This window comes from Nyctereutes procyonoides, unplaced genomic scaffold, assembly GCF_905146905.1.
Source record: "Nyctereutes procyonoides isolate TBG_1078 unplaced genomic scaffold, NYPRO_anot_genome, whole genome shotgun sequence".
Taxonomy (NCBI): Eukaryota; Metazoa; Chordata; class Mammalia; order Carnivora; family Canidae; genus Nyctereutes; species Nyctereutes procyonoides.
Window position 1 is genome coordinate 48,597,390 of NW_026575131.1, and position 24,670 is coordinate 48,622,059.

The 24,670-nt window shown below is 60.2% G+C and overlaps 2 protein-coding genes across 4 annotated transcripts in view; one reads left to right on the forward strand and one right to left on the reverse strand.

The window, feature by feature from the left end:
- Positions 1-15,746, forward strand: part of RFX1 (regulatory factor X1) — a 29,779-nt gene extending 14,033 nt beyond the window's left edge. For all 3 annotated transcript variants that reach the window (XM_055344662.1, XM_055344661.1, XM_055344663.1), the window contains exons 3-21: positions 64-173; positions 404-487; positions 1,101-1,208; positions 2,130-2,246; positions 3,293-3,388; positions 4,953-5,047; positions 7,961-8,339; positions 9,855-10,036; positions 11,060-11,179; positions 11,268-11,383; positions 11,584-11,702; positions 11,809-11,918; positions 12,196-12,347; positions 12,438-12,535; positions 13,758-13,907; positions 14,009-14,217; positions 14,577-14,730; positions 14,810-14,855; positions 14,967-15,746. In XM_055344662.1, coding sequence (XP_055200637.1) covers positions 64-173; positions 404-487; positions 1,101-1,208; positions 2,130-2,246; positions 3,293-3,388; positions 4,953-5,047; positions 7,961-8,339; positions 9,855-10,036; positions 11,060-11,179; positions 11,268-11,383; positions 11,584-11,702; positions 11,809-11,918; positions 12,196-12,347; positions 12,438-12,535; positions 13,758-13,907; positions 14,009-14,217; positions 14,577-14,730; positions 14,810-14,855; positions 14,967-15,136 — 2,615 coding nt within the window. In that variant the 3' untranslated portion in view covers positions 15,137-15,746. The remainder of the gene's footprint in view (positions 1-63; positions 174-403; positions 488-1,100; positions 1,209-2,129; positions 2,247-3,292; positions 3,389-4,952; positions 5,048-7,960; positions 8,340-9,854; positions 10,037-11,059; positions 11,180-11,267; positions 11,384-11,583; positions 11,703-11,808; positions 11,919-12,195; positions 12,348-12,437; positions 12,536-13,757; positions 13,908-14,008; positions 14,218-14,576; positions 14,731-14,809; positions 14,856-14,966) is intronic.
- Positions 15,747-16,482: 736 nt separating this feature from the next.
- On the reverse strand, positions 16,483-24,255 carry DCAF15 (DDB1 and CUL4 associated factor 15). The gene is made up of 13 exons (XM_055344809.1): positions 24,124-24,255; positions 22,347-22,444; positions 22,120-22,255; positions 21,303-21,409; positions 21,080-21,219; positions 20,813-20,983; positions 18,494-18,928; positions 18,314-18,405; positions 18,107-18,235; positions 17,927-18,012; positions 17,601-17,705; positions 17,399-17,514; positions 16,483-17,025 (listed from the first exon to the last, which is right to left on the reverse strand). The coding sequence occupies exons 1-13, from the start codon at positions 24,253-24,255 to the stop codon at positions 16,970-16,972; spliced, it is 1,803 nt and encodes a 600-aa protein (XP_055200784.1). The 3' UTR covers positions 16,483-16,969.
- Positions 24,256-24,670: the final 415 nt, after the last annotated feature.

Sequence of the window (24,670 nt, forward strand, 5' to 3'; positions counted from 1 at the left end):
GCTTGGGCTCAGGGTGGAGGCAGGGACAGCAGGCAGAGCTGACCCAGTGACCCCTCCTCACAGAAGGCGCTATGCGGGCCAGTGAGACTGTATCGGAGGCCAGCCCAGGCTCCACAGCCAGCCAGACCGGAGTGCCCACTCAGGTGGTCCAGCAGGTGCAGGGCACCCAGCAGGTAGGACACACACACCCCTCCCCTGGGGAGGGCGGGCTGGGAGGATACACGAGAGGGGCAGTGGAGACTGTGGCCATGGGCACTGTGGCCTCCACTCCTGCCCTGCTGTCAGAGCCATCTGCTCACATGTTCTTATCAAGATGCTTGCTTCAGCTACCCCTCCACCCACCTGGGCCAGGCCTCACTGGGGAAGCTGGCATGGCTCAGGTTTTTACTCCTTGCCCCTACAGCGTCTGCTGGTCCAGACAAGTGTGCAGGCCAAGCCGGGCCATGTGTCACCCCTCCAGCTCACCAACATCCCAGTACCCCAGCAGGTAAGCCTGCCATGCCCGGCCTGGCCCTCACAGCCTCCCCCAGGGTACACAGCCAACTCCCTGTGGCCTGCTCAGATTTGTCCTCACCAACATAGGCTCCAACCAGGCCCCTCTCCCCCCACCTGCTGCCTCCAGCAAGTGAGACCATGGCAGTCAGGGCCCATCGGAAAAGGATGACCCATACAAGTTATCTTAGTAGACAGAACTGAGGAGTAGCAATAAGGAAGGTGGCTTTTGGGTCCAGCCCCAGTGTCTCAAAGCAGAGAACCCAATGCCGGTTAGGAGCTGAGAGCCCGTAGCCAGCACAGGGACTGTGAGCGTGTGATGGTCTGTCCCCTGAAGCCTGTGGGCAGGGTGGTGGGGCTCAGCATAGGACCCTGTGGCTCTGCCACTTACTGATTCCAGGACCTTAGGCAAGCACTTTTGCCGTCCTGAGCCTCTCTGTCACCCCTGTGAAGTGGAATTAGTAGCAGGGCTGTGCCGGGACTGTTGGGGCAGTTCTGTGAGCTAACAGGGGCACAGCACTAGGACATCTCCTGGTCTGGCAGCGGGTGCTCATGGCAACCGACAGGCTGCTGTGAGTGAACTGTGGTCCTTTCCCTCCTGGTTCTAGGCTCTCCCCACACAGCGTCTGGTGGTGCAGAGCACAGCCCCAGGCAGCAAGGGTGGCCAGGTTTCCCTGACAGTGCATGGCACCCAGCAGGTGCACTCGCCCCCTGAGGTAGGTGGTGGCCCCATCAGCTGACCTCCCTGTCTCTCTCTCCCCATGTACCCCCAGACTATACTTGGAGGGGTCCCTACCCCTCAAGCCCATTTACTCCTGCCCGGGTTGAGTGGCTTGGCTGCCTGATTCATGGCCCCACTGGCAGTGAGCTGGGTCCAGCTCTGGGAGGAAGAAGCAGCCTCCACCTGGGTGGAGCTGGGCCTCCACTTCAGGGCTGCATATCCCAGGAAGGAAAGGAGGCCACTGGCCCTGCTCTGAGGATCCCCCCAAACATCAGTGAGGGTATTGGAGGCAGGCAGGCCATGGGTGGCTGGGAGCATGGGTGGTAGCATCAGGAGCTTGGGGTCAGACCCCCCTCCCCAGCTTAGCCATTTCTTCTGGGGGACTCTGGCGAGGCCCCTAGAGCCTCCCGAGCCCAGTGTTTTCTATGTGTAAAGCAGCAAATGATATGAAGTGCCGCAGCATGGCCCAGAGGACCTGCAGCCAGTCTGGCCGGGGTCGTGCCTGGTGCCACCACTCAGCTGTGTGGCCTTTGGACGTACCTTCCCATCTGGTGCTTTAGCACATCATCTGTTAAGTGGGGATTCCCTCACCTCCCCCTCCTCACCTCAGGGGTATTAGTCTCTTTGATTATGGAGGCCACAGGCAGCCTCTGAGCTGAGGCCATCTGCACTGGGGAGGCTGCCCCCGCCCCGCCCCCAGTGCCTCTGGGCCAGACTCCCAGCTTTGCCTCGGAGTGACTGGGGCAGGGACTCTTGCAATTCCGATTCAGGGAATTTGGCCAGTTAGTGGCGTAGGAGGTTGAGATCTCTGTGGCCTGCCACCCTCCCCAAATACCCCTTGGGAGGGCCCTCCTGAAAATGATTTTGTCAGGGCCTAGGCAACCAGACCATATTCTCGTGTCTCCTTCCCTTGCAGCGGTCACCGGTGCAAGCCAACAGCTCCTCCAGCAAGACAGCTGGGGCCCCCACGGGCACAGTGCCGCAGCAGCTGCAGGTCCATGGTGTTCAGCAGAGTGTCCCCGTCACCCAAGAGGTGCCAGGCCAAGGCGGGCAGTGGCTGGGGCAAGGGGTCCTGGCCAGGCAGCCTCTGCAGCCTCCTTGACTGTCTGGGAGCTGTGGCAGGGAAGGTCTGCAGGAGCCCAGCAGATGGGGGTACAGCCTCAGCAGCCCCTCAACCCCTGGCCTTTGGCAAGCGCTTCCACCTCACTCGAGACTCAGCATCCTCCTCTAAATAATGCTTCTGCTCTAGGAGCCCAGGGGAGCAGGGTGGTCAGGGCTGCTGGGGGATGAAATGTGGTCTTCATGAGTGGCTTTCTATGTGTAAAGCAGCAAATGATAGGAAGTGCACCTGGCACTGTACGGGTACTGGAAACTCAGAAATGTCCTGGCCTCTTTGGGCCCAGTTGCCTGGAGGAAGTCCCAAGGCCGAGTCCTGGCTTACCCCTAAGGAGCTTGGGGGAGGCCCAACCTCCAAATCCATGGCCAGCCTCTGGGAGGAGGCTATTGATCTGAGGTGCCAGTCGCCAGTCATGGCAGCTGAAGCAGCTTAAATGGCAAGGGGTGGCTGCCACCTGGTTGCTATCACTCAAGGTGCGGGGTTCCAAACCCCTCAGAAAACCATATAAAACCATAGATTCTTCTCCCAAAAGAAAGCAGAAACCTCACCCTGAAGGATTCCCAGATGTTCCTGCCGGGTACCACAGACCCTCTGACCCTCCAGGCCTGGGTTTGAGCCGTAATCCACCACGCAGCACCCCCACCCTCCACCCCCTGCCCCCAGCTTGTGTCCTTCCCTGTGTGCCCTGAGGGAGATCAGGATCCCTGCAGCACCAAGGATGTGGGGGTGTGGGGGAACCCATGTAGAGTAGGGGGGGAGGACAGCAAGGACTACCTCACTCAGGCCCAAGTTCAACTTCAGTTCCACCATTTCCGGTGGGCCTCACTTTGCTGAGCCCAAAGTCAACGTGGTGTTGAATCTAACAGGCACTTGGTGAAGGGCAGGCAGGGAAAAGCTGCAGAATGGTGGCCTCTTTGGGGCCCCACGGTTACCAGAGTCTGACTTTCCTTTTCCCTCCCCAGAGGTCGGTGGTCCAAGCCACTCCGCAGGCCCCCAAAGCCGGCCCTGTGCAGCAGCTCACAGTGCAGGGGCTCCAGCCGGTTCACGTGGCTCAAGAGGTGCGTGTGTCCTCCACCTGCCTCCGGGCAAACCCCGGGACTGGGGCCCCGGGCTGGGCTGGGGAGGGGTGCGGGCCCCTCAGGGCGCAGGGAGGGAGGGGAGCGGGGGGTCCTCAAGGGCCCCAGCCCCGCTCCAGGCTCCACTTGGGGTTGTGAGCTGCAGAGCTGCAGACTCGGTCTTGGCACATCCCCTCCCCCACCCCCAACCCCCGCCCCTGGCAGTTCAGGGGCCCAGGTTTGCTAAGAGAGAGATCTGGATTCTCCCCTCCCTGAGACACCTGGGGGGGAGATCTGTTGGGTTGCTGCATGAGCTCAGCGACCCGGTGGGCGGCGGAGGCCTGAAGCCCCGCCCCGGGTGACCCCCCAGTGTCTCTGTTTGTCCTCCAGAGCTCAGGCAGTCAGTTTCCCGCTAGGAAGGCAGAGCAGCAGGAGCCCCGGCCCACGCCGCCGCCGGAGCCGCCGCCCCGGCCACCCACGCCCGGGCCCCGGGCGAGCGCGCTGGCCCCGGAGCCGCCGGCGCCGCTCCCACCCGCGCGCAGCGGCGAGGTCCCGCAGCTAGGCAGCCCCGAGCCGCCGCCGCCCCATTACGAGCCGGGCGCCGAGCAGTGGGTGGAGCTGGTGGGCGTGCTGCCCCCGCACCTGCTCCTGCCGCAGCAGAAAGTGGTCTTCGAGCCACTGCCCGGGCTCCCGGCCCGAGCCAGCCCCGACCAGAGGGTCAGGATCCAGAGAGTCCCCCAGGTGCTAGTGTTCGGCACGGCCGCCACGGCCCTCAAAGTAGGTGGCGGACGTACGGGCGGGGGGCATCGGGCGGGCGGGGGCGGGATCCGCCGGCCCCGGCCCGTGCCCGGCCCCGCAGGCCCTGGAGACCCCCACCCACTACCACCTCCTCCAACGCCGCCCGGCCAGTCTGGGGACCCGCCTCTGACCCCACCCCCACCCCACCCCCAAGGCGGGTTCCAGGCCCCCGGCTCGGCTCCCACGGACGGGTGGGGGTGGGGGTGGGGAACTCGGGCCCCGCCTCCGAGGCTCTGTCAGTAATTCCAGGTTCCGGGGCCCCACCTCTGATCTCTCACTCCGCCCCTGACATCCTGGACCGAGTTTCCAGGCCCCGCCCCTGCAGACGGGGATCCCTCCCTCGATGCAGACTCCACCCCCGAGGCCCTGTTTGTCCGTAGTTTCAGGCTCTGGCTTTGACTAGCTGTAGTGACAGCCCTGTGCCAGGGCTTGGCTCTATCCCTGGGGTCCGGCTTCCACGCCCACCGTAGGCCGGACGTACTGGGGTACTCTCAGCCCACTCCACGTCAGGCCCTGCTCTTGCTGACCCCAGTCTAAGCACAGAGCCCTGGCTCTGACACAGCTCAGCCTGATTCCCAGTCCTGGCAGAGCCCGCGGCCCCTGGGCCTCTGACCCCAGGCTCTGTCCAGGATGTATTCAGAAAGTCCAGACATGCAGCCTGGGGGAGCCAGGTGTCCTTGCAAGCTTGGACAGCCACCAGCTCTTTAGAGATGGAGGCAGAGGAGCTGGCCCACCCCTGACCTCCTGTGTGCCCTTCCTCCCACCCCAGGTGCAGCAGCTGCAGCAGGTGCCTGTCCCACACGTGTACTCCAGCCAAGTGCAGTATGTGGAGGGCGGTGACGCCAGCTACACGGCCAGTGCCATGTGAGTGGGCAGAGGGCTGGGGGAGGGCAAAGGAGGGGGTGACCTATGTCTCTGCCCAGGACCCTGCTAGGACTTGAGGCCTGCGTCCCAACCCCAAGCAGACCAGCCCGCCTTCAAGGCCTTGGGTTGACAGATGGTGGGTGCTTTTTAAGGATAACCAGCAGCCGCCAGGCAGGGGCAAAGCAGAGGGAACCCCTCGCAGCTTGGCAAAAGCACCCCAGTGTAATTAAGGGCTTTGGAGTCAGATGGGCCTCGTCTTTAGAAAAGGAAAAAGACAATTTTACTTGTAACAGACTAAATTATCTAAGTAATAGAGAATGTTAAACAGTGAAGAGGAAATCTTCACTGCTGGGGATCCCTGGGTGGCTCAGCAGTTTAGTGCCTGCCTTCGGCCCAGGGTGTGATCCTGGGGTCGTGGGATCAAGTCCCACATCGGGCTCCCTGCATGGAGCCTGCTTCTCCCTCTGCTTCTGTGTGTCTCTCATGAATGAATGAATAAAATCTTTAAAAAAAAAAAAGAAAGAAATCTTCACTCCTGATGCCCAACCTTGCTTCAAAGGGGGGGCTGTGACCTGTTTCTTTGTTTCCTCCTAGAGATGTTCTGAGAATAGAAACTACCCCCTTTTTTGTTCAGAAACAGGCAGAGTGTTCTCTCCCTTATTTTTACCCCAGCGGTATGTCTTGAAGTTCTGCCTTGTTTCCCTGAGTGGGCTCTGGTCGCTCTGTTTAATGGCTGTGTGACGCTTCACTGTGCAAATGTCGCACAAGCCACATAGTCAGTGCACACCCGGCTGACACCTGGGTGATGCCCACTCCCACACTGCAACATTAACATGTACCACAGCAGGCACATGGCATGCCCCTGGCCTGCCCTAGCCCTGGCTCTGGTTCCCTCTCATCCCGGATACCCCACATACCACCTTCTCCCATCATCCATAGTAATAATTGAAGGATTATAGTGATTATTGTTTTAATTATTGGAAGTTTCCATTGGTTTTCTTTGCATTTGTTTTGTTTTGTTTTTCTTATATCCTCTCCCCTGTCCCACGTGGGCATGATGCTGTGGATTAGCTCATAGAGCAACTCAGTCTCTGAGTTATGATGCTGTAGTAGATCCCAAGGGTGTGACCCAGGCACCTGAGTCATGGTCCGTGGCATCCAGCTACCTCATAGTTCCGTTGATTTATTTCCAGTGCTGCCAGTCAGCCATGCAGACCAGAGTGGGTAGAGAGCATAGGGGACACTCTGGAAAAGAGTATGGCCCCCAAGGGCCTCTAGGGATGTGAGAAGTGGAGCCGAGGCACAAGCCCAGACCTTGTGGTGCCTGGCTCCTTCTGCCTCCCCTGGTAGCATCTGTCCTTTGCTTCGTTTGAATTCTACTCTCCGTGATTATAGTATGTGTGATCGCACGTAGCCCATCATTGCCGTCAGATTCTTCTGCTGTGTGAAGTTGTTAGCGGCATTGTGTCTTCTGTTTCTCTCTTGCAGTGGGTTTTTACTGGGTTCCCAGCCCTTTGCCAGCCTGGATCCCCACCCTGGCCAAAGCCCCTGCACCTCTGTCCCTGGCCCCATCTAGGCTGTGACTAGAGACGCACACATTCATTCATTCAGTCAGTCAGTCAGCATGTGGGGCTCTGGGCTGGGCTGGGCTGGGCTGGGCAGGCTGCTCCCTGCCTGGGGGTGGGGTGGAGGGTTGTCAGGGTTGCTCCACGCCACCTCAGTCCATGTGGACCAGGGTGCTCTGGTCAAGAGCTGCATCTTGGTGTCCAGCAGGCAGGGTGCTCAGCTCTGGTGACCGTACCTCCCCCCACCCCCCACCCTCATACCTCTCCTTGCTAGCCCCAGAGGCCTTCAAGTCTCCTTCCCCTGCTTTCCTCAGGAGACTCCAGCAGTGCCTTCTAAGGCAAGCCCCACCTGGCCGGCTTTGCTCCCTTCTTGGTTTTCTAAAATTTGATGTTGTTTTTAATCACTAATATGTAAAGACGGCTCAGAAACCCAAACTGTGCCCAGCTCTGTCTTGTGAGAGGCCTGCTCCCCTCCGCGGGCCTCCACCCCCACGGATGCAGATGGAGATATGAAATGGGGCCTAGTCGCCCCACTCTTCTGGAAACCCCATCCTTTCCTTTCCCCACCTCTTCCATTTACCTGACAGAATGTTCTGGAGCTGCTTCTCTGGGCAGGACCTTCCTCTTTCTCTCTCATCCCTCCGTAGAATTCTGACACCTTTCACTTAGCATTCCTCTAAAGATGGACCCCAGTTTTCACTCTCTTGCTTCACCCTGCAGCCGTGAGCCTGCATCGTCTGACTCTGGTCTGGGGATGGCTTAGGGAGAAGGCTCCAGGGCAGGCTATGTCGCTGCCTCAGAGGGACGTACTCTGCACTCCAAAAGTCATCGCTGAATGACTCCCCAGGGTGGCTCTCCCCCTTTCTCCAGCACCTTCCTGCATTTTATACCACCTGGGCATGGCCCACCTTCTGCCTTGATTTACCTTCATGCTTGCTTCTCCTCTGTCTTCCCCACCACATTAACTCCCCCAGGCAGGGCCTTTTCTGCTTACCCACTGCTGGGTCTAAGGCACCTAGAACAGTGTCCAGCATACAGTAGGTATTCAATAATTGTTTTTTGTTTGTTTGTTTTGTTTCGTTTTGGATTGACTGAGTGTGTGGCCTATTCCAAGTTGGCTTCTTCCCACCTGAGATGTGGACTCCCATGCCAGGGGCCACTTTGATGATGAAATGAGAAATTGTGTCCTACCAAGTACTCAGGGCAGTGCCTGGTCCCGTGTAGGTAACTAGGTGTTGGCTGCGCTGGGGCTGCTGCTCCTCACTCCCTTCCCGGGAGGGGCCTGCCCCCCAGGAGCGCCATCCATCAGGCTCTGGCCCTCTGACTCCTCCCTCTGCTTCTCTCTCAGCCGCTCCAGTACCTACCCCTACCCGGAGACGCCGCTGTACACCCAGACAGCGGGCACCAGCTACTACGAAGCTGCGGGCACAGCCGCCCAGGTCAGCACACCCGCCACCTCTCAGGCGGTGGCCAGCAGCGGCTCTGTGCCCATGTATGTGTCCGGCAGCCAGGTCGTCACCAGCTCCACCAGCAGTGGAGGTGGGGCCAACAACAGCAGCAGTGGCGGCAGTGGCGGCGGTGGGGGAGGCGGCGGCGGGGGTGGTGGCAGTGGTGGCGGCAGCGGAGGCGGCAGCAGTGGAGCAGGCACCTATGTGATCCAAGGCGGCTACATGCTGGGCAGTGCCAGCCAGTCCTATTCCCACACCACCCGTGCCTCGCCAGCCACCGTAAGTGCCAGCGTGGGCCCCAGAAGAGGCAGGTGGTGGGAGGAGGGGGACTGGATGGAGGTGATGGGGCTGGGTGGTCGGTGGCCACCATCAGCCACCATAACCATTGCACCAGAGTCCTCAGATGAAGATATTCTGAGATCAAATCCTCATTGGTAGCCTCAGACAGGTCCCAAGCCTCTCTGGGCCTCACCTAATATGCATGAAGCTGCTAGAGCAGTGCCTCACAAAGTGTTGTCTCCTGTGATTATAACTGATGATGGCAGGTATAGAGCAAGGGGAGGGAGAGGCAGGCACCAGCGTGGGGGGGAGCGGCCCTGAGCAAGGTTCTTTGTCCATCTGAAGGCATCAAGACAAACTCTGCCCAGAGGTAGGCTGTATGGAGTCACTTGGGCAGAGCCCCCCACTAGCTCTGTGACTGTGGATGGGTCAGGGCCTCATAGTCCTGGGAGGAGTCCTCGTAGTCCTTGTCCTCTTGGAACTTGGGGTCTGGAGTGATATTAAGACCGCCCTTTGCATAGCAACCCATCATGGACCACATAACCAAAACAGAAGCTTCTCGGAAAGCAAGCAGACCCTCCCTTGTACTCCCGTGCAGCATGGCTTCTAGTCTTTTTTTTTTTTTTTTTTTTTTTAATGTGGTTGTGACCTACCTGATTTTATGACCCCATAACGGGTCCTTACCTGAAGTTTGCAAACATTCTGCACTAGAACAATGCTGTCATATAAAGCATTTTCCATTGATGGAAATACTTCTCTGTGCTGTTCAATAGAGAGGCGTCTGGCCACATGTCGCTAGTGAGTACCTAAAATATGGCTGGGGTCACCAAGGAACTGAATTGAGTTTGTTTTTCTTTAAACTATTTTATTTTTTTCTATTTTAATGTAATTGTAGTTTCAAAGGAAGCTGCAAAAATAGTACAGGGAGATCCCTATGCCCACCCCCCCCTTACCCTACTAGTTACATTTTTCATAGCTGCAGTATAGTATCCAACCAGGAAACTGGGTTTGGTACAGTGTGGGTGTCTACTTACATCTCATCACGAGTGTACATTTGGGAAACCACCACTACAGTCAAGATGCAGAACTGTTCCATGTCACAAGGATCGCCCTCCTGCTCCCCCTTTATAGTAACTCCCACCCTCCTCCCTCCTGGCATCCCTAACCACCACCTCCTGCCCCACCCCAACCCCCACAACCACTAATCTGTTCCCCATTTCTAGAATGCTGTCATTTAGAGAATGTTCTATGAATCATACTCCACATGACCTTTTGACATTGGATTTTTCCACTCAGTATTAATTAATTTAAATAGCCCCATGTGGTTGGCAGCAACTACAGTGCAGTTTTAGAGAATTCATGGGATGTAGTTCCCATTGGTGATTATGATATGATGGGCCCTACAGTGTGGTTCTCAGGATCGCAATTGGAAATAGGTACAGAGAGCATTGACCAACCAGTACTCGAGAAACTAAGGTGATTCTTAGTGCTCTTTTGTCCCTGGTCTGGCCCCAGGTTCAGTGGCTCCTAGACAACTATGAGACAGCGGAGGGTGTGAGCCTGCCGCGGAGCACCCTCTACTGCCACTACCTGCTGCACTGCCAGGAGCAGAAGCTGGAGCCCGTCAACGCCGCTTCCTTTGGCAAGCTCATCCGCTCTGTCTTCATGGGCCTGCGTACCCGACGTCTTGGCACCAGGTGGGCCACCCACCCTTGACAGCTGCAAGGCCCACCCTCGCCCCCACCCCAAGTTCTCCAGGGCTGCAGCTACCCCTCTTATGCCCTTACTCATTCTGCTCTAGCTCCACTGGCCCTTTCCTCTGACATCCCCACGCTCTCACCACAGGACCTTTGCATGAGCTGTGACTCCACCTTCATGTGCTTTTCTCCATCTCCTTACTTAAATGCCCTCCTGGCCTCCTTAACTGAAACTGAAGCCTTCCCACCTCCCTCTTCCCTGACACTCCCCACCCCCCCTTCCCTGCTTGCTCTCCCTCCTTACTATGGAGCACTGCCCCACATGCCTTTTGTGGTTATTCTTTTCTTTCTGATCTGGCCTCCAGTGCTGAAATGCACTTACCTTGAGGGTGTGGTAGCGCCCACAGTTGGTGCTTAATCAGGGCCTTCAAGTCTGAATTTATGTAGGAAGGAACAAGGGGCCCTCCCCTGAGCCCACCCTTCCATTCTAATCCTTCGCAACCCTCACACCTCCCTGGGGTGAGCCCTGCTCATCTCTCGAGTCCAGGTCTCAGCTTAGGTGTCACCTCATTCACTTACGCATAACCCATGGGCAAAGTACCACGTCTCTGTGCCGCAGTTTCCTCATCTGTCCCTGGAGGATGCCAGAAGCACCCTTCATAGGATAGAGCTAAGGGACACGTGGATTTGTATATGCTAAGTGCTCAGAACAGTGCCTGGCAGATTGTCATAACTAGTAGTCAACAAGTACTGTTGAGCTCCTGCCCCATGCTGGCATCGGAGGCTGAGGAGTGCCCCAGACGGCTGGCCCTGTCTTCTTGGAACTCAGTTGGTACAAGGGGACCTCTCTTGGCACCCACAGCCCCTGTACTTTCCCCAGCACAGCACCCCTGGCTCTGTGGAACATGGGTCTTGCCCCCAAGCTGTGTGGCCCCTGAGCAGGGGAGGCAGGTGTGGTATGAAGGTCCTGGTGGACGACTGGAGGCCCCCCAGCCGAGCTCTCAGCCTCTGCCTCCCTCCCAGGGGCAACTCCAAGTACCACTACTATGGCCTGCGCATCAAGGCCAGCTCACCCCTGCTGCGACTGATGGAGGACCAGCAGCACATGGCTATGCGGGGCCAGCCCTTCTCGCAGAAGCAGAGGTAGGAGGAGGGGCCGGCTCTTGCCTGTGCCGGTGGGTGGGGGAGGGCGTGCTGGCCTGTCTTAGCGCCCCACCTGCTCCTTCCCCAGACTCAAGCCTATCCAGAAGATGGAGGGCATGACCAACGGTGTGGCCGTGGGGCCACAGCAGGCCACCGGGCTGTCCGACATCAGCGCCCAGGTCCAGCAGTACCAGCAGTTCCTGGGTGAGAGCACCCTGGCCCATGGGGCGGGGGCTGGGCCGGGGTTCATCTGCCTTCCCTGAACCTCCCCATGACCCACTGCCCACAGGAGACCCCCGCTTGCGAGGAAAGTTGAGGACACCTTGATAAGACCCTAGGGAGGGGCTTGAGGGGACAGGCAGGTGGAGGGTAAAAGCCCTCATGGTGTCCTCTCCTGCCTCCAGATGCCTCGCGGAGTCTCCCTGACTTTTCAGAGCTTGACCTCCAGGGCAAAGTGCTCCCCGAGGGCGTCGGGCCTGGGGACATCAAGGCCTTCCAGGTCCTGTACCGGGAACACTGTGAGGTAGGGGCAGCTGGGCAGGCAGGCAGGGGCGAGGGGAGGGCGTGCTGCCCGCCCGGTCCCCTACCAACCCCGCCGCACATCCCTGAGCACCCAGCCTCCCCAACAGGCCATTGTCGATGTCATGGTGAACCTGCAGTTCACACTGGTGGAGACGCTGTGGAAAACCTTCTGGAGGTACAACCTCAGCCAGCCCAACGAGGCGCCTCCGCTGGCCGTGTGAGTCCCTCAGTGGGAGTGGGGAGGAGAGTAGGAGGGGGGCACCGCAGAGTCAGCACCCAGGGCCAGGGCAGCCAGACCTTGGCCGCGGGTGCATTTGCCTGCAACCTGCAGTTGGTGGGGTCCCCACAGCCTCCTGACGCCCACTCCCAAGCATGCTTGTGTATCTGCATGGGGGACAGCCAGCCCCACTAAGCCATTTCCTCCCTGCAGTGGGCAGGGGCCTGTGTGTAAGACCTCCCCCATCTGACCTGGGGGGTGGGGCGGGTGCCCACAGGCATGATGAGGCTGAGAAGCGGCTGCCCAAGGCCAGCCTGGTGCTCCTCTCCAAGTTTGAGCCAGTGCTGCAGTGGACCAAGCACTGTGACAACGTGCTGTACCAGGGCCTGGTGGAGATCCTCATCCCTGACGTACTGCGGCCCATCCCCAGTGAGTACACAGCAGCCACCCCACCACTGACGACCACCCCACCACCCCACCACCGTCCTGCTCAGCCCCTCCTTGCTGCCCCCCTCGCAGGTGCCTTGACCCAAGCGATCCGGAACTTTGCCAAGAGCCTGGAGAGCTGGCTCACCCATGCCATGGTGAACATCCCTGAGGAGATGCTGCGTGTGAAGGTGAGGGGAGATGGGGGGCTGGGCACCAGCTTACAGGGAGGGCCTGATTGGCCAGCCTGGGTGCACAGCCCAGCTCCTGCCTGTGGAACTGGGGGCTGGAGGCCATGGTCCCCCATAGAGGCCATAGCATTTGTCCTGCCTGTTCCTCAGAGTGAGCTTTGGGTATTGTTTTGACAAACCAGTTTCCTCAGGTACCCACTTCTGAAACTCAACCCCTTTGTGGTCTTTTGTACACAACACAGTATCTTGAAAAAATAAAAACCAAATGCAACTTGAAGTAGTTCTCTTCAGACAGCTTCAATAGGAAAAAAAAAAACAGCATCTAATCTATGGGGGAACAGAATAATGGCACTCTTCATCAATGCTGCACATTCACTAACTACTCTGATGTGAGAAGTTAGATGTGATGTGCTTGCTCTTGAGCAAAATAATAAAAGGAAGATGGGGGGGGTGTCGTCCTTAAAATGAGACAGTTACATAGAACTGGGCATCTGAGGCATCACCCCTGGGTGCCGTGGAGAGGTGGAAGGAGTAGAAGCTCGATCCAATGAATAAATAAATGCATTCATTCATTTATTCAGCATGTATTTATTGAGCACCTACTGTGTGGCAGCGCGGTTCTCAATGTGTGAGCACAGCAACGACTGAGATGGGACACCCCCCACCCCCACCCCCGGCCAACCTGATGTTCAAGGGAATAACAGTGCAAGCACTGCCCTTTCTAGGCGGTGCCCTCTCAGGGTTTCTTAAAAACTTTTTTTAAAAATTTATTTATGATAGTCACACACAGAGAGAGAGAGAGGCAGAGACATAGGCAGAGGGAGAAGCAGGCTCCATGCACCGGGAGCCCGAAGTGGGATTCGATCCGGGGTCTCCAGAATCGCGCCCTGGGCCAAAGGCAGGCGCCAAACCGCTGCGCCACCCAGGGATCCCTCTCTCAGGGTTTCTGTTGTGTCCTAATCCTTAATAAAAATGCAGGTCAGACACATTACGCGAATTTTTTTTTTTGTCCCATACTTTGGGTGTCCACCCGAAGTTTGAAAATCCCGACCCCTTGATCTGTCAACCAAAGCAATGAGGTACAACCTTCTCTTTTAGGAGAAAGAAAGGCTCCTAGAAGTTGCAGCTGCAGCGGGTGGAGCAGGGCTGAGGGGGTGGGGGGTGGGTTCTGCACCAGCGCCAGCCGCAAGCACACGCGCACACCCCCACCCCCGCCCCGCAGGTGGCAGCGGCCGGCGCCTTCGCGCAGACGCTGCGACGCTACACGTCGCTCAACCACTTGGCGCAGGCGGCTCGGGCCGTGCTGCAGAACACCGCGCAGATCAACCAGATGCTGAGCGACCTCAACCGCGTGGACTTCGCCAACGTGCAGGTGAGCGCCGGACAGGGCAGGTGAGCGCGGGACGGCGCAGGTGAGGGCGGGGCGGCCCGGGGCGGCGGCTGAGCCGCGGGCACTTGCCCGCTGTACTCCAGGAGCAGGCCTCATGGGTGTGCCGCTGCGAGGACCGCGTGGTGCAGCGGCTGGAGCAGGACTTCAAGGTGACCCTGCAGCAGCAGAACTCGCTGGAGCAGTGGGCGGCCTGGCTGGACGGCGTCGTGAGCCAGGTGCTGAAGCCCTACCAGGGCAGCGCCGGCTTCCCCAAGGCCGCCAAGCTCTTCCTCCTCAAGTGGTCCTTCTACAGGTGCGCTCTGGCTCTGCGGGCGGCCCGCGCGGGAAAGGGCGGGGCCTCGGGCGGCTCCTCCTCTCCTGGGGCGGCGGGCCCCTCTCCGGGGCGGGCTCGGGCGCTCCTCCCTGGGGCGGGCCAACGCGGGATCACGGAGGCCACGCCTCCTCGCGGAACGTGGGGCCGGAGAAGACCCCCGTCCTCGGCTTCCTTGGGGCGCAGGAGCGCTTTCACCAAGGCGGAGGCCCTTTCGGCAGTGGGCAGGGTGAAGCCCCTAGCTCTCACGATGGCCGCGCTTGGGAAGCCAGTGCGGGCCAGGGTAGCTGGGCTTGCTGGCGCCCCGGGCCTCATGGCCTCCTCTCCGCCGCCGCCCACAGCTCCATGGTGATCCGGGACCTGACCCTGCGCAGCGCTGCCAGCTTTGGTTCTTTCCACCTCATCCGGCTGCTCTACGACGAGTACATGTACTACCTGATCGAGCACCGCGTGGCCCAGGCCAAGGGCGAGACCCCCATCGCGGTCATGGGCGAGGTGCGCGCGGCGGGGCTCGGAGGGCGCGGGCGGGGCGCCCCTCGGCGGGATCCTCACTCCCTGTCTTGCCTCCTTGCAGTTCGCCAACCTGACCACCTCGCTGAACCCCCTAGACCCGGACAAAGGTAGGCGGGGCGTGTCTCCAGGCCTCCGGGCGGCTGACTGTGTATGTCTGTGGGGTGGGGGGGTGGAGGCGGCGCCCCCCGCTGAGCCGGGCCCCGCTCTGTGTGCCTCAGACGAGGAGGAGGAAGAGGAGGAGGAGAGCGAGGATGAGCTGCCGCAGGACATCTCGCTGGCGGCCGGCGGCGAGTCGCCCGCGCTGGGCCCTGACGCCCTGGAGCCGCCCGCCAAGTTGGCACGGACAGACGCGCGTGGCCTCTTCGTGCAAGCGCTGCCCTCCAGCTAAGCCCCGCGGCCTCCCCCGCCCCGCCCGCCCCACCCCCGCCGCCCGTCCACTCCAGGGTCCCTCACAGCTTCTGTGGCTTCGCCGTCACCTTTCCAGCCTCGGCCAGGGCCGGGAGGGGGCCTCCAAGACAGGGAAGGCTAGGGGGTCCCCGCCCCCAGTGGGGCCGGCACAATCACAGGGCCGGGCGGAGCCGCAGCTGCAAACTGACACAAAGACGTGCCTTAAGGAACCCGCCGCCGTGCCCAGGTGCCCCGTGGGACAGCCAGCTAGGCTCCTTGGCCCCCCCGAAGGCCTCAGCATCTCCCTCCCCCAGCCCCACCCTCCCTCCCGCCATCCCGGGGGGCAGGCAGGCAGGCCCCCCTCCCCTGTGGAACCGTTAACTTATTCAGCTCGCTGGCTTTGCACAGTCTGTCCCGGGCCCAACCCTGAGCCCCAGGTGGGCACAGGTGGGCGTCACCTGGGGACCCCCACTGTCAGCAGCAGCCCCGGGACCCCTCCCCCAGCAACCCCACCGCTCCCCACTCCTTGGTATAAGTGCAATTAAAGCCGTGGGTGTCGCATCTTCTCCAGAGCTGGGCCCTCCCTTGCTCCGCAGCCCTCGAGGGGGGCACTGCCCCTGGGGGGAGGCAGCAGGGGCACTGCTCCAGCTTCCAAAGAGCAGCAGGCTGGGCTGGACCTGGGAGCCCCTAGGGGCCTGCTGCCGGCAGTGGGGCCCAGAAGTGCCCGCCTGTTCTGGCCCAGGCTGGGGGCTCGGCTCCCTCAGATCCAAGACCCCAGTGTCCCAGGTCACCCGCCTCTGGTTTGTAATGGAACCTCTGTGCTCCTTCTCTCCCGGGAGACTGTGCTCCTCCTCCGTGCAGTGCGACCCGCCCCCCACATGACTATTGTGCGATTTGTGAGCCGCCTGAGCGGAGTTGGTAACTTGTTGGTTTTTTTCCAACCATCATGGCCTTATCTGTTCCGGTTTTCTCAGTGTCTTCAACCTGTGAGATAGATGTTTATGGCAAACAGCAAAAAAAAAAAAAGAAAGAAAAAAGAAAAAAAAAATCTGACCTATTGTATAAAAATCACTATTTTGTGTGCTCCGCGTGCTACAGCTTTTGGGGTGGCCCCCCCCCACTTCCCCTCCCCACTCCCTCGGGGCCCCCCCCTCCTGGCCGTGAAAGTGTCCACGCGTGTGGTAGTCTAGTGTGCCGAGCTGTTTTCTACCTTTTTGTAGTCTTTCTTAAAACACAATAAATTCCGCTGTGATATGTGGCTGCTGCTGACTCGAGGGGCCTTGGGGCTGGGGGCTCCAGCTGGGCCCCGAGCGGCAGGAAAGGGAATTGAGGGAGGTTCAGAAATAAAACATTTATTACATGAAGAGGAAGGACGGGCAGGGGGAGGGGATGGCCACGAGGCTGGCCACCTCAGTGTCGGGTGAGGGGGGGGGAGGCTGGGGCGGGCAGGGCAGGACAGGACAAGGAGGTCCAACTGGCCTCCCTGAGGAGGAGGGGGAGTAATGTCCACAGCTGTAGCCAAGGAAAGGGGGCAGAGGCGCAGAGAACGAGGGCCTGTGCCCAGCGCAGGGTGAAGATGGGCGCTTGAGGCTGGTGGGGCAGGGGGCTCCCTCCCTCTGCCCCTTCCCAACTTAAATAGGCATAAATAAAAAGCGTCCAGACTCTCGGGCCACGAGGGGCTGCCCCGCCCAGCCCCCTTCCCCGCAGCCTAACACGAGTGCCGCTCGTCAGTCGGGCATCGGTGGGCCGGCCAGCCGGGGAGAGGCTGCCAGGGAGGCGGCCAGCTCCCAGGCCGCGGAGGTAGTTGGAGTCAGTGTCCAGAGCGGCCGGGCCCTCACAGCACAATCCATGTGTATCGCTCACTGTCCGCCAGAACCTTCAGTGAGCACCCTGCAGGGAAGGGTCAGGGGTGAGCCTCGGAGTCTGTAGGCCCAGGCTGGTGGGGGCAGGGGTGCCTCTTTCCCTGCCTGGGCTTGGGCCCCAGGTTCCAGAAGGCAGTGACCCTGAGTTACCCTGTGGGCCTCCCACCTGCAGCCACCCAGTAGACATCTACAGAGCAAATGAATGGACTGGCTGGGGGTCCCCAGGTGCCACACCTGCCAGGTCCCCTCTGAGCCAGCCCTTCCTTCACCCCAGTTACGTGGTATCCACTAGCATGGCCAGTGGACTCCATTCAGGAACATATGAATCGCACCTGCTCTAGGCCTGGCATGGCACCAGACAAGGGCCTCAGTCCTGACCGTCAACGGGTCATGGAGCCTACCTTTGTGCAGCGCCTCGTTGGTCATCCTATTGACATAGCGGCCGCTGCTCTCAGGCACCAGCCACTTCATGACCATGTCGACGCAGCTCTTGCGGTATGAGCTCCAGACACTGCCGCTGAGGGCAAGGGGGTGAGGGCTCTCATCACCCAGGCCACCCTCCCCAGTCCCTGGCCCTCGGCCCCCGCCCCAGCCCCACCTCACCTGGTCTGCCCCTTGACCTCGGTGAGGTCGCCTACACTGACTGTCTCGAAGATGCCTGTGTTGAGGTCCCATGCCACCTTGAGGCTGGTATGATAGGTCTTTGGTCTGCAGCAGGGTGGGGGGAAAGGAGAAAGGGATGGGACCAATGGGTCCTGCAGCTGGGACCCAGGCGACTCGGGGATTTCTGTCTTTGGAGCAGGAATGGAGTGCCCAATCCAGGTTCTGGGGGCAGGGGAGGTCGTCTCACATCCCCACTTGCCCACCCCCACTTAAGTATGTGAGTGTGGCTGCCTGCTGGCAAGTGAGGGGCATCCCTGCTCGCTCACCGGAGCTGGCCCTCCTCAGTTGGGGACGGGAATGCCAGGAGCAGCAGGCCAATGTTGATGAGGACTTGATTGGTTTCCGGGCAGACCTGGAGTGGGCAGGTGGGGATGGCAGCGACAGCTATTGAGTGACACCCAGAAGAGAGGGGCCCTAGGCCCACCCTGTCCCCTCCCAGGGCCCACCTCTAGGATGACAATGTCATAGTCACTGAAGGAACAAAACTGGTGGGCCCAGGTGGCGTCATGGCGGATGACCTCATTGATGACGTACTCAAAGTCCAGTGTGAGCTGCTCCACCGTCAGGTACTGACCCTGGGAGTGGGGGTGGGGGGCTGCATCACCTGCCACGCCGGCAGGCTCCCCAGGGGCTGCCCCCCGACTGGCACCAACCTGGACGGCAGCCCGCTCCCGCATGGGCCGCAGGTTGCGGCCACGGAGATCGGTCACCACAAAGGGCAAGGAGATCTTGTCATCCTCGAACTCTGAGGGAACAGGAGGTGGGGGTAGGGGTGGGGTGGGGCTGATGGCCCCTCTGGCTGGCCTCCCACACCTCGGGCCCTGCCCGCTCACCGTCCTCCGGTTCTGTCCCTTCGCTGGACCCCAGCACATAATACAGCTTGGTGTAGTTGACGTAGCCAGGCTCTGGAGCTGGTGCCTCTGCCGCGGGGGGGCTATCTCGGGGTACCACTTCCCCGCCTGGGGCCAGGGGCTCGGAGGGCAGGCGGCAGCGGCTGCCTGAGGGCCCCGGGCATGGGGGTGGCCGGGCTTCCTCCAAGGTCCCTCCCTTGGCCTCTCTGGCCCTGCGGAAGATGTCAGCCACAAACTCCTTGGCTTTGGCGATGGCAGGCGATGGCTCGGGGGCCCCGGGGGGCCGGATGGGAGCTGCTTCAGGGCAGGGGCTGGGGAGGGCGGGGGGCACCTCGGGGCTCTGGGGCCCAGGGGGGCTGGGAGGGGCCGGTGGGGAGGTGGTGTGGTCATACAGGATTTGGCAGAAGCTGCTCTCGCCTAGAACGAAGAGAGGGGAGGGAGGTGGGGGGTGGTCAACAGGCGAGTTCAAGTTTGGGACACTGCCAACCTCTCTACCGCCCCGGAGGGTGATTCTTAGAGATCCACCTTGAAGAGACCCTTCTAGAGGACTTAACCTATGTTCAAAGATCAGTCTGAAACATTCAGAAGGGGAAAAGGCCTATACACACGCATGCGCATCAATACCACATTCAGGCTTCAATTTGGAGCATCTACCAAATGCCACACGCTGAGGACACAAGTGAACAAGACACAAAAATCCTTGCCCTTGGGAAGCTGACAGTCTATAGTGACAAAAGGTAAAAATCACTGAAGTCTGAGTTTACTACACAGCCATCCATCCTCCCCATCGGAAACCAAGCTGGCTTGGGCACACAGCAGGCAAATCCCAGGCCTCCGTCTGTGTCTGCCTGACTAGGGACCAGTTCCCCCTCTGGGGAATGTGGGCTCAGCATGGACGACCCCGACAAGTTCACTGAAAAGCACCGGGAGCTGGGCCCAGGGCTCTCCCTTCACCATGTCCGTGGGGCCCCCCACCATCAACGCTGGGAGGGTAGGAGCTGTGTCCGGAGACTAAGAACAAAGACTCAGAGAGAAACTTGGCCAAGGCCACACTGCAGGACAATACCCCTACGGTGAGGTGAGTGTTAGGTACAGGTGACAGTGCCCCCATCAGCCCCGACTGCACGCAGCTGAGTCCTGTCCCACACGACCCTTCCTACAGGGACCCACAGCCACAGGTACATGGGGTATGGGCCTTGACTAGGCCTGGCTTGTTTGGGGGCTTGCAGCTTGATGAGGGGCAGGGCCTTGTGTACAGTGGCCCAGGTGGCCCTGGATGGGCCTAGGCACAAGGCATTCTGGCCTTGCTGATTTGTGATCTTAGTTATATACACATTTAATTCTCTTTTCATGTCCACTCCCCTTCTTCTCCCAGAGGCAACCATTTTATTGTAGTTGGTGGATATCTTTGTATTTGACTGGGCTCTTGCAAAACGGGAATATATTTTTAATTTATACATAAGTGGTATCATTATCTGGCCATAGATCTCCTTTCGTTTCTTTTGCATTCGAGCATGTCTTGAAGGCATGCTCCATGGACATGCATGCTGGGGTGCCCACTGGGACTGCTGATCCAAGAGAATACCCGCCTTGTCCTACCTCCCCGATCCCCAAGAATAGACAGTAGGCAGCCCCCAGAGCCTCGGACACTCCCAGGCGCAGGACAGCGGGGCTGCAGTCACACTGTTGCCGTGTGGCCCTGAGAGTACAGGGGAGGCCCGGGGCCCCACATCACCACCAGCCGGTAGCATTATCAGCTTCTTAATGCTGAGCACTCCGTCAAGGGACATCACCCTGTGATCTTCACTGGCATATTTCCTATTTCCAAAGATGCACGACAGCCACATGTCCACTGACCACTCACTCCTTGAAATTTTAAATTTTTGAAAAGAACACTGTATTGTCCAGCATGGTAGCTGTGGCCACATGTGGCTATTGAAACTCAACCAAAAAGAACTGAAATTAAAAACTCAGTTCCTTGGTCACACAAGCCGCTTTCAAGTGGCTAATGGGGGCAGCTATAGCAGACACAGCAAATATAGACCATCCCAGCCCTGCAGAAAGTTCTAGTGGACAGTGCTGGGGTAGAACACAGCTAGCTCTGGATTCAGCAGTCCTGCTTTCCAGCTGTGTGATCTTGGACAAGGGATGTCACCTCTCCATACCTCGTCCTCCTCATCTGTTACATGGGGTCGTAACAGGATCACCCCCGAAGGGAGGCTAGGCGGAGACAGGGGACCAGGAGCTCTGAGGCTCCCAGCACGTACTGGGCCTATCATCAGACCCGGGGGGGGGGCCTACCTGCTGAGTGGACCGAGACGGCACAGGCCACCAGAGAGTAGCTGGTGTTGAGCAGCACCACCTGGTCCTTCTTGAGCTGAAAGGCAGGCTGGAAGGTGGGGAAGGGGTAGACCACCTGGTACTTGGTGTGCAGCATGAAGCCGTGCCGCAGGCACTGCGCACTCGGGTCACCTGCGGTTAACACATGCCACACAGGTTCCCTTGTGGCCTCGGGGCAGGGAGGCAGCCTGCACCCCAGCCTGCACCCCAAGGCCCCCAGGCGCTCACCTGGATGGGCCCGGCTGGCTTCGCGACAGGCAGCGCAGCGGCCTGGTGGTGGCACCGCCACAGTGCTGATGTAGATGTCCCGGTGGTTCTCGTCACTCATCATCATCATGTTCATGAGCATCCCATTTGCTGAGCGGGTGCTAGGGGCCAGCACACCTTCAGCAGCCTGGCCCATGCACCGCCCCTCCCGGGTCCCCAGGCCTTCCGTGTCCCCAAGTCTTACTTGAAGCCGAAGACAATGACCTTAGAGGCATCGCTGGGCCACTCACACACAGTCAGGTACAGGTCGCTGTAGATCTCCTCATCTTGGAAGAGCCGCACCTGCCGGACCTGAGCAGCAAGTTTAGGGTATGGGGTCTGAGTGGGTTGGGTGGAGGGTGGCAGGGGGCCCAAAGCCACATGACGCTGGGCTGGAATGGGAGCTGGGGCTGAGCTGGCAGGAACACCCTTTTGGGGGGCTAGGGGTGTTTCTGGCTCCAGCCAGGGAGTCCAAAGCAGCCCCTACACCACCCCCCTCTGCATTCCCAAGAACAGGCTGGGCAGGCTCCCCTTACAAGCAGGGGAATCAGGGAGGCCAGCCCAGCACTGCGGGGGGCGGGGGGGAGCTGATGGGAGCCCTGCCCCAAGAAATCAGACTCTGCCAGACACAGCAGTTCCAAGTGCCGTTCACCCTGAAACCTGTTCACCTCTTTGAGCACATGTAGAAACTGAAGTAACAGCACTCACCTCCTGGAGTGGGGGGAGGGGTAGGTCAAGGTGTCAAAGTCGGGGTGAAGTGAAAGAGCTAGCAAACCTAACGGGTCCCACCTGGCCTGAGCCTGCCGTTTCCTTCTTACAGGCTATATACACTGAGTTGAGCCACACGAAAGTGCTGCTGTTTACCCGCTTTCAACTATGAAAACAGCAATTTCACATCAGGTTTGACCTAACACACGGAGTAGTTTCCCCACTCTATGGACAAGGAAGCAGAGGCTCGGGGAGTGATGGGACCTGCGGGTCACCTGCATGAAGGGACAGCCCAGCCCTGGGCCCAGCCCTACCAGCTTGAGTTTGCTGTGCACGTTGAACTCCCACCAATACAGATGGTAGATGTAGAAGGAGAAGTCGTCATCCCCACTGCTGCTGGTGTACGAAAGAACGTACCGACCGCACTTGGAAAAGCCCAGGAAGATGTGTCTGTGAGGGGAGGGGGTGGAATGGCCAGGTCAGGACCAGCCTGTCGCGCCCCCACCGCCCGCCAGCCCCTGCCCCAGCCCCGCAGCCTCACCCTGCGTAGAGAAAGTCCTCGTCCACAATGTTCTTGAGGGAGACGCAGACCCTGGGCGGCAGCTTCCGGAAGAGGCGAGGGGAGAGCTGCCCACTGATCTGGGGAAGGGGCAGCCCTGGCTCTTGAGGCACTGTCACCTCCCCAGTCCCCTCAGCTAAAGCAGAGTAGCACCCCCAGGGTCTGCCCAGACACACAGCCCACTTTCTGACAACCATGACGGTCAAGAGTGGTCCAAGCTCTGGAAGGTGGGAATAGCCGGAGAAGATGGATCACCTGGGCCTCACTTGAGCCTCCCTTCCACCAGGGACCCATGCCACCCTCCCAACCTCACATCTCTTCAGCCTCAGAGCCCCTCTTCCCCCAAGCACCCAGGTTCTAAGGGCCAGCACTGGCATTACCTCCCTGGGGAAGGTTCCCCAGTCACCCATGGGTCACAATGGGCCATTGGCTGCCTTCCTGAAGGCTGCTTCAGGATGCACTGAGTTGCAGGTGTCCTCGACCACTAAGGAGGCTTGACCAACTGCACTCACCTGTCCCTCACCTATGACCCTACACACAGGGTGCTCAGGACCTTTGGGACAGCGCTGGCCTCAGCTGGGGACCCTCTGAGGCAGAAGGGTGGGGCTGACCAGTGACCTTCCAATTCCTGCCCACTTCCCCCTTCTCAATTAACCTGGCCACCTTCTAACTGAATCCCTCATCCCAAAAACTTAAAGGAACGATTTGTAGTGTGTGTGGAGGAGGAATTGGGAGGGGGGGCAGGCAGGCACAAGCTGGGTAGTAGGGGATCAGCGCACCCTGAGTTGTACAGGCCAGTCTGAGTGAGATCCTTGCCTTAAACCAAGAGTTGTACAGAGCACAGTGCAATGAGAAAGAGATCTATTTGGGGAGCTCCCTAGCAGATGGGGGAGACAGCCCACTCCTCAAGAACCTAGTCTGATGGAACAGCCCTACCGGAGAGGCCCAGGCTGACAAGGGAGACACAATCCCGGTCCAGGGAGCCTCCAAGCTAAGGGTGGAGCCACAGCCCAACCCAGGGAACAACCAGGCTGAAGGCGGAGACTGTCCCTGCCCCAGGACCTCTCAGAAGGAGACACGGCGCTGCCCTCACAGAGTTCCCAGCCTAATGGAGAAGGCGCTCTCCCCATCCACGGGGATACAGTTCTGGCCAGGCTGCCGCTGACCTGACAGCAGAGCTCCCAAACCGACCGGGGGGAGATATGCTGGTGCACTGTGAGCTTACAGTCCGATGGAGACCTCAGGGCCCTGCTCGGGGCGCTCCCAGTCCGAGGGGGAAGACCGGGCTTTCTCCAAGGAGGTCCCTCCCATTCAATGGGGGAGGCAGACCCAGGTACAGGAACTCCCGGCTGCGGAGCGGTCAGAGCCGGGACAGAGGAACACTAGGCAGAGGAAGCCCAAAGCCGGGAGCAGACGCTCCGCCAAGGGGGCGGGAAGGCTCCGGAACGGAGGGGCCACGGGAGCAGGGGTTTGAAAAAGGAGTCTGACCCTGGATCGCCCCCCTCCTCCTCAGGCCCGCAGCCCTTGCATCCAAGCCCCCTCCTCCGGACCCCGCCCCCAGCCCCCTCCATCCCAAACCTCGTCCCAGCCCCCTCCCCCCGACCCTCTCCCCCGGGCCCCGCCCAGCCCCCTTCCCCCGAGCCCCCTCCCCCGGGGCTCCGCCCCCAACCCCTCGCCCCGCGAACGCCCTCCCTCCCTCCGCCTCCCTCGTCCCTTCTCCCCACCCTGCGGCGCGCCCCTCCCAGGCTCCAGGCCTCACCTTGACCCGCTCCAGCTGCTTGAGGACGTGCTCCCGCCGGCGCCCCGCTGCCCGCTTCCCCCCAGCGCCCCCGGGGCCGCCGCCGCCGCTCCCGGCCCCGCTGTTCCGCTCCGATTTCGAGCTGGGCGCCATTTTCACCCCCTCCCTCCACTTCCGGAGCAACCGGCCTTTTGGTCCCACCCCCGCCGCCTCCTCATTGGTCCTCTCTCGGCCTTGCGGCCGGTCGGTTGGGTGGCGGCCCGCACTCGCGGCCTCTTCCCGCTAGGCCTGTCCATCACAGCCAGCGCGGCCCTTGATTGGCGGGGACGGTACAACCCCCGTGGTTCGCCGCCGTGTTCCCGCCTTTCCGCAAGGACGCACCCGTCAGAGGCCCCGTTTGCGCCCCGGGCCGAGATGACTGTGACCCGATAGGCGAGGGCCCCCATCCCTCTCGGCGGCGTCACGCCCCCCTGCGGCTGGCGGGTTTCCATGGAGACGGCAGGCGGTCCAGGCCCGTGGGCGGGGCGACCGGAGCCCGTGGTCCACACGGGCCGGAGTCCCCACAGCC

Coding starts and splice junctions, on each gene's coding strand:
- DCAF15 (XM_055344809.1), bottom strand. CDS start 24,255: ATGGCGCCCAGCTCGAAATCGGAGCGGAACAGCGGGGCCGGGAGCGGC. Junction 21,410..22,119: donor TGCACAGCAAACTCAAGCTG/GTAGGGCTGGGC, acceptor CTTGCTGCTCAG/GTCCGGCAGGTGCGGCTCTT. Junction 18,236..18,313: donor GGGAGCGGGCTGCCGTCCAG/GTTGGTGCCAGT, acceptor CCCCACTCCCAG/GGTCAGTACCTGACGGTGGA.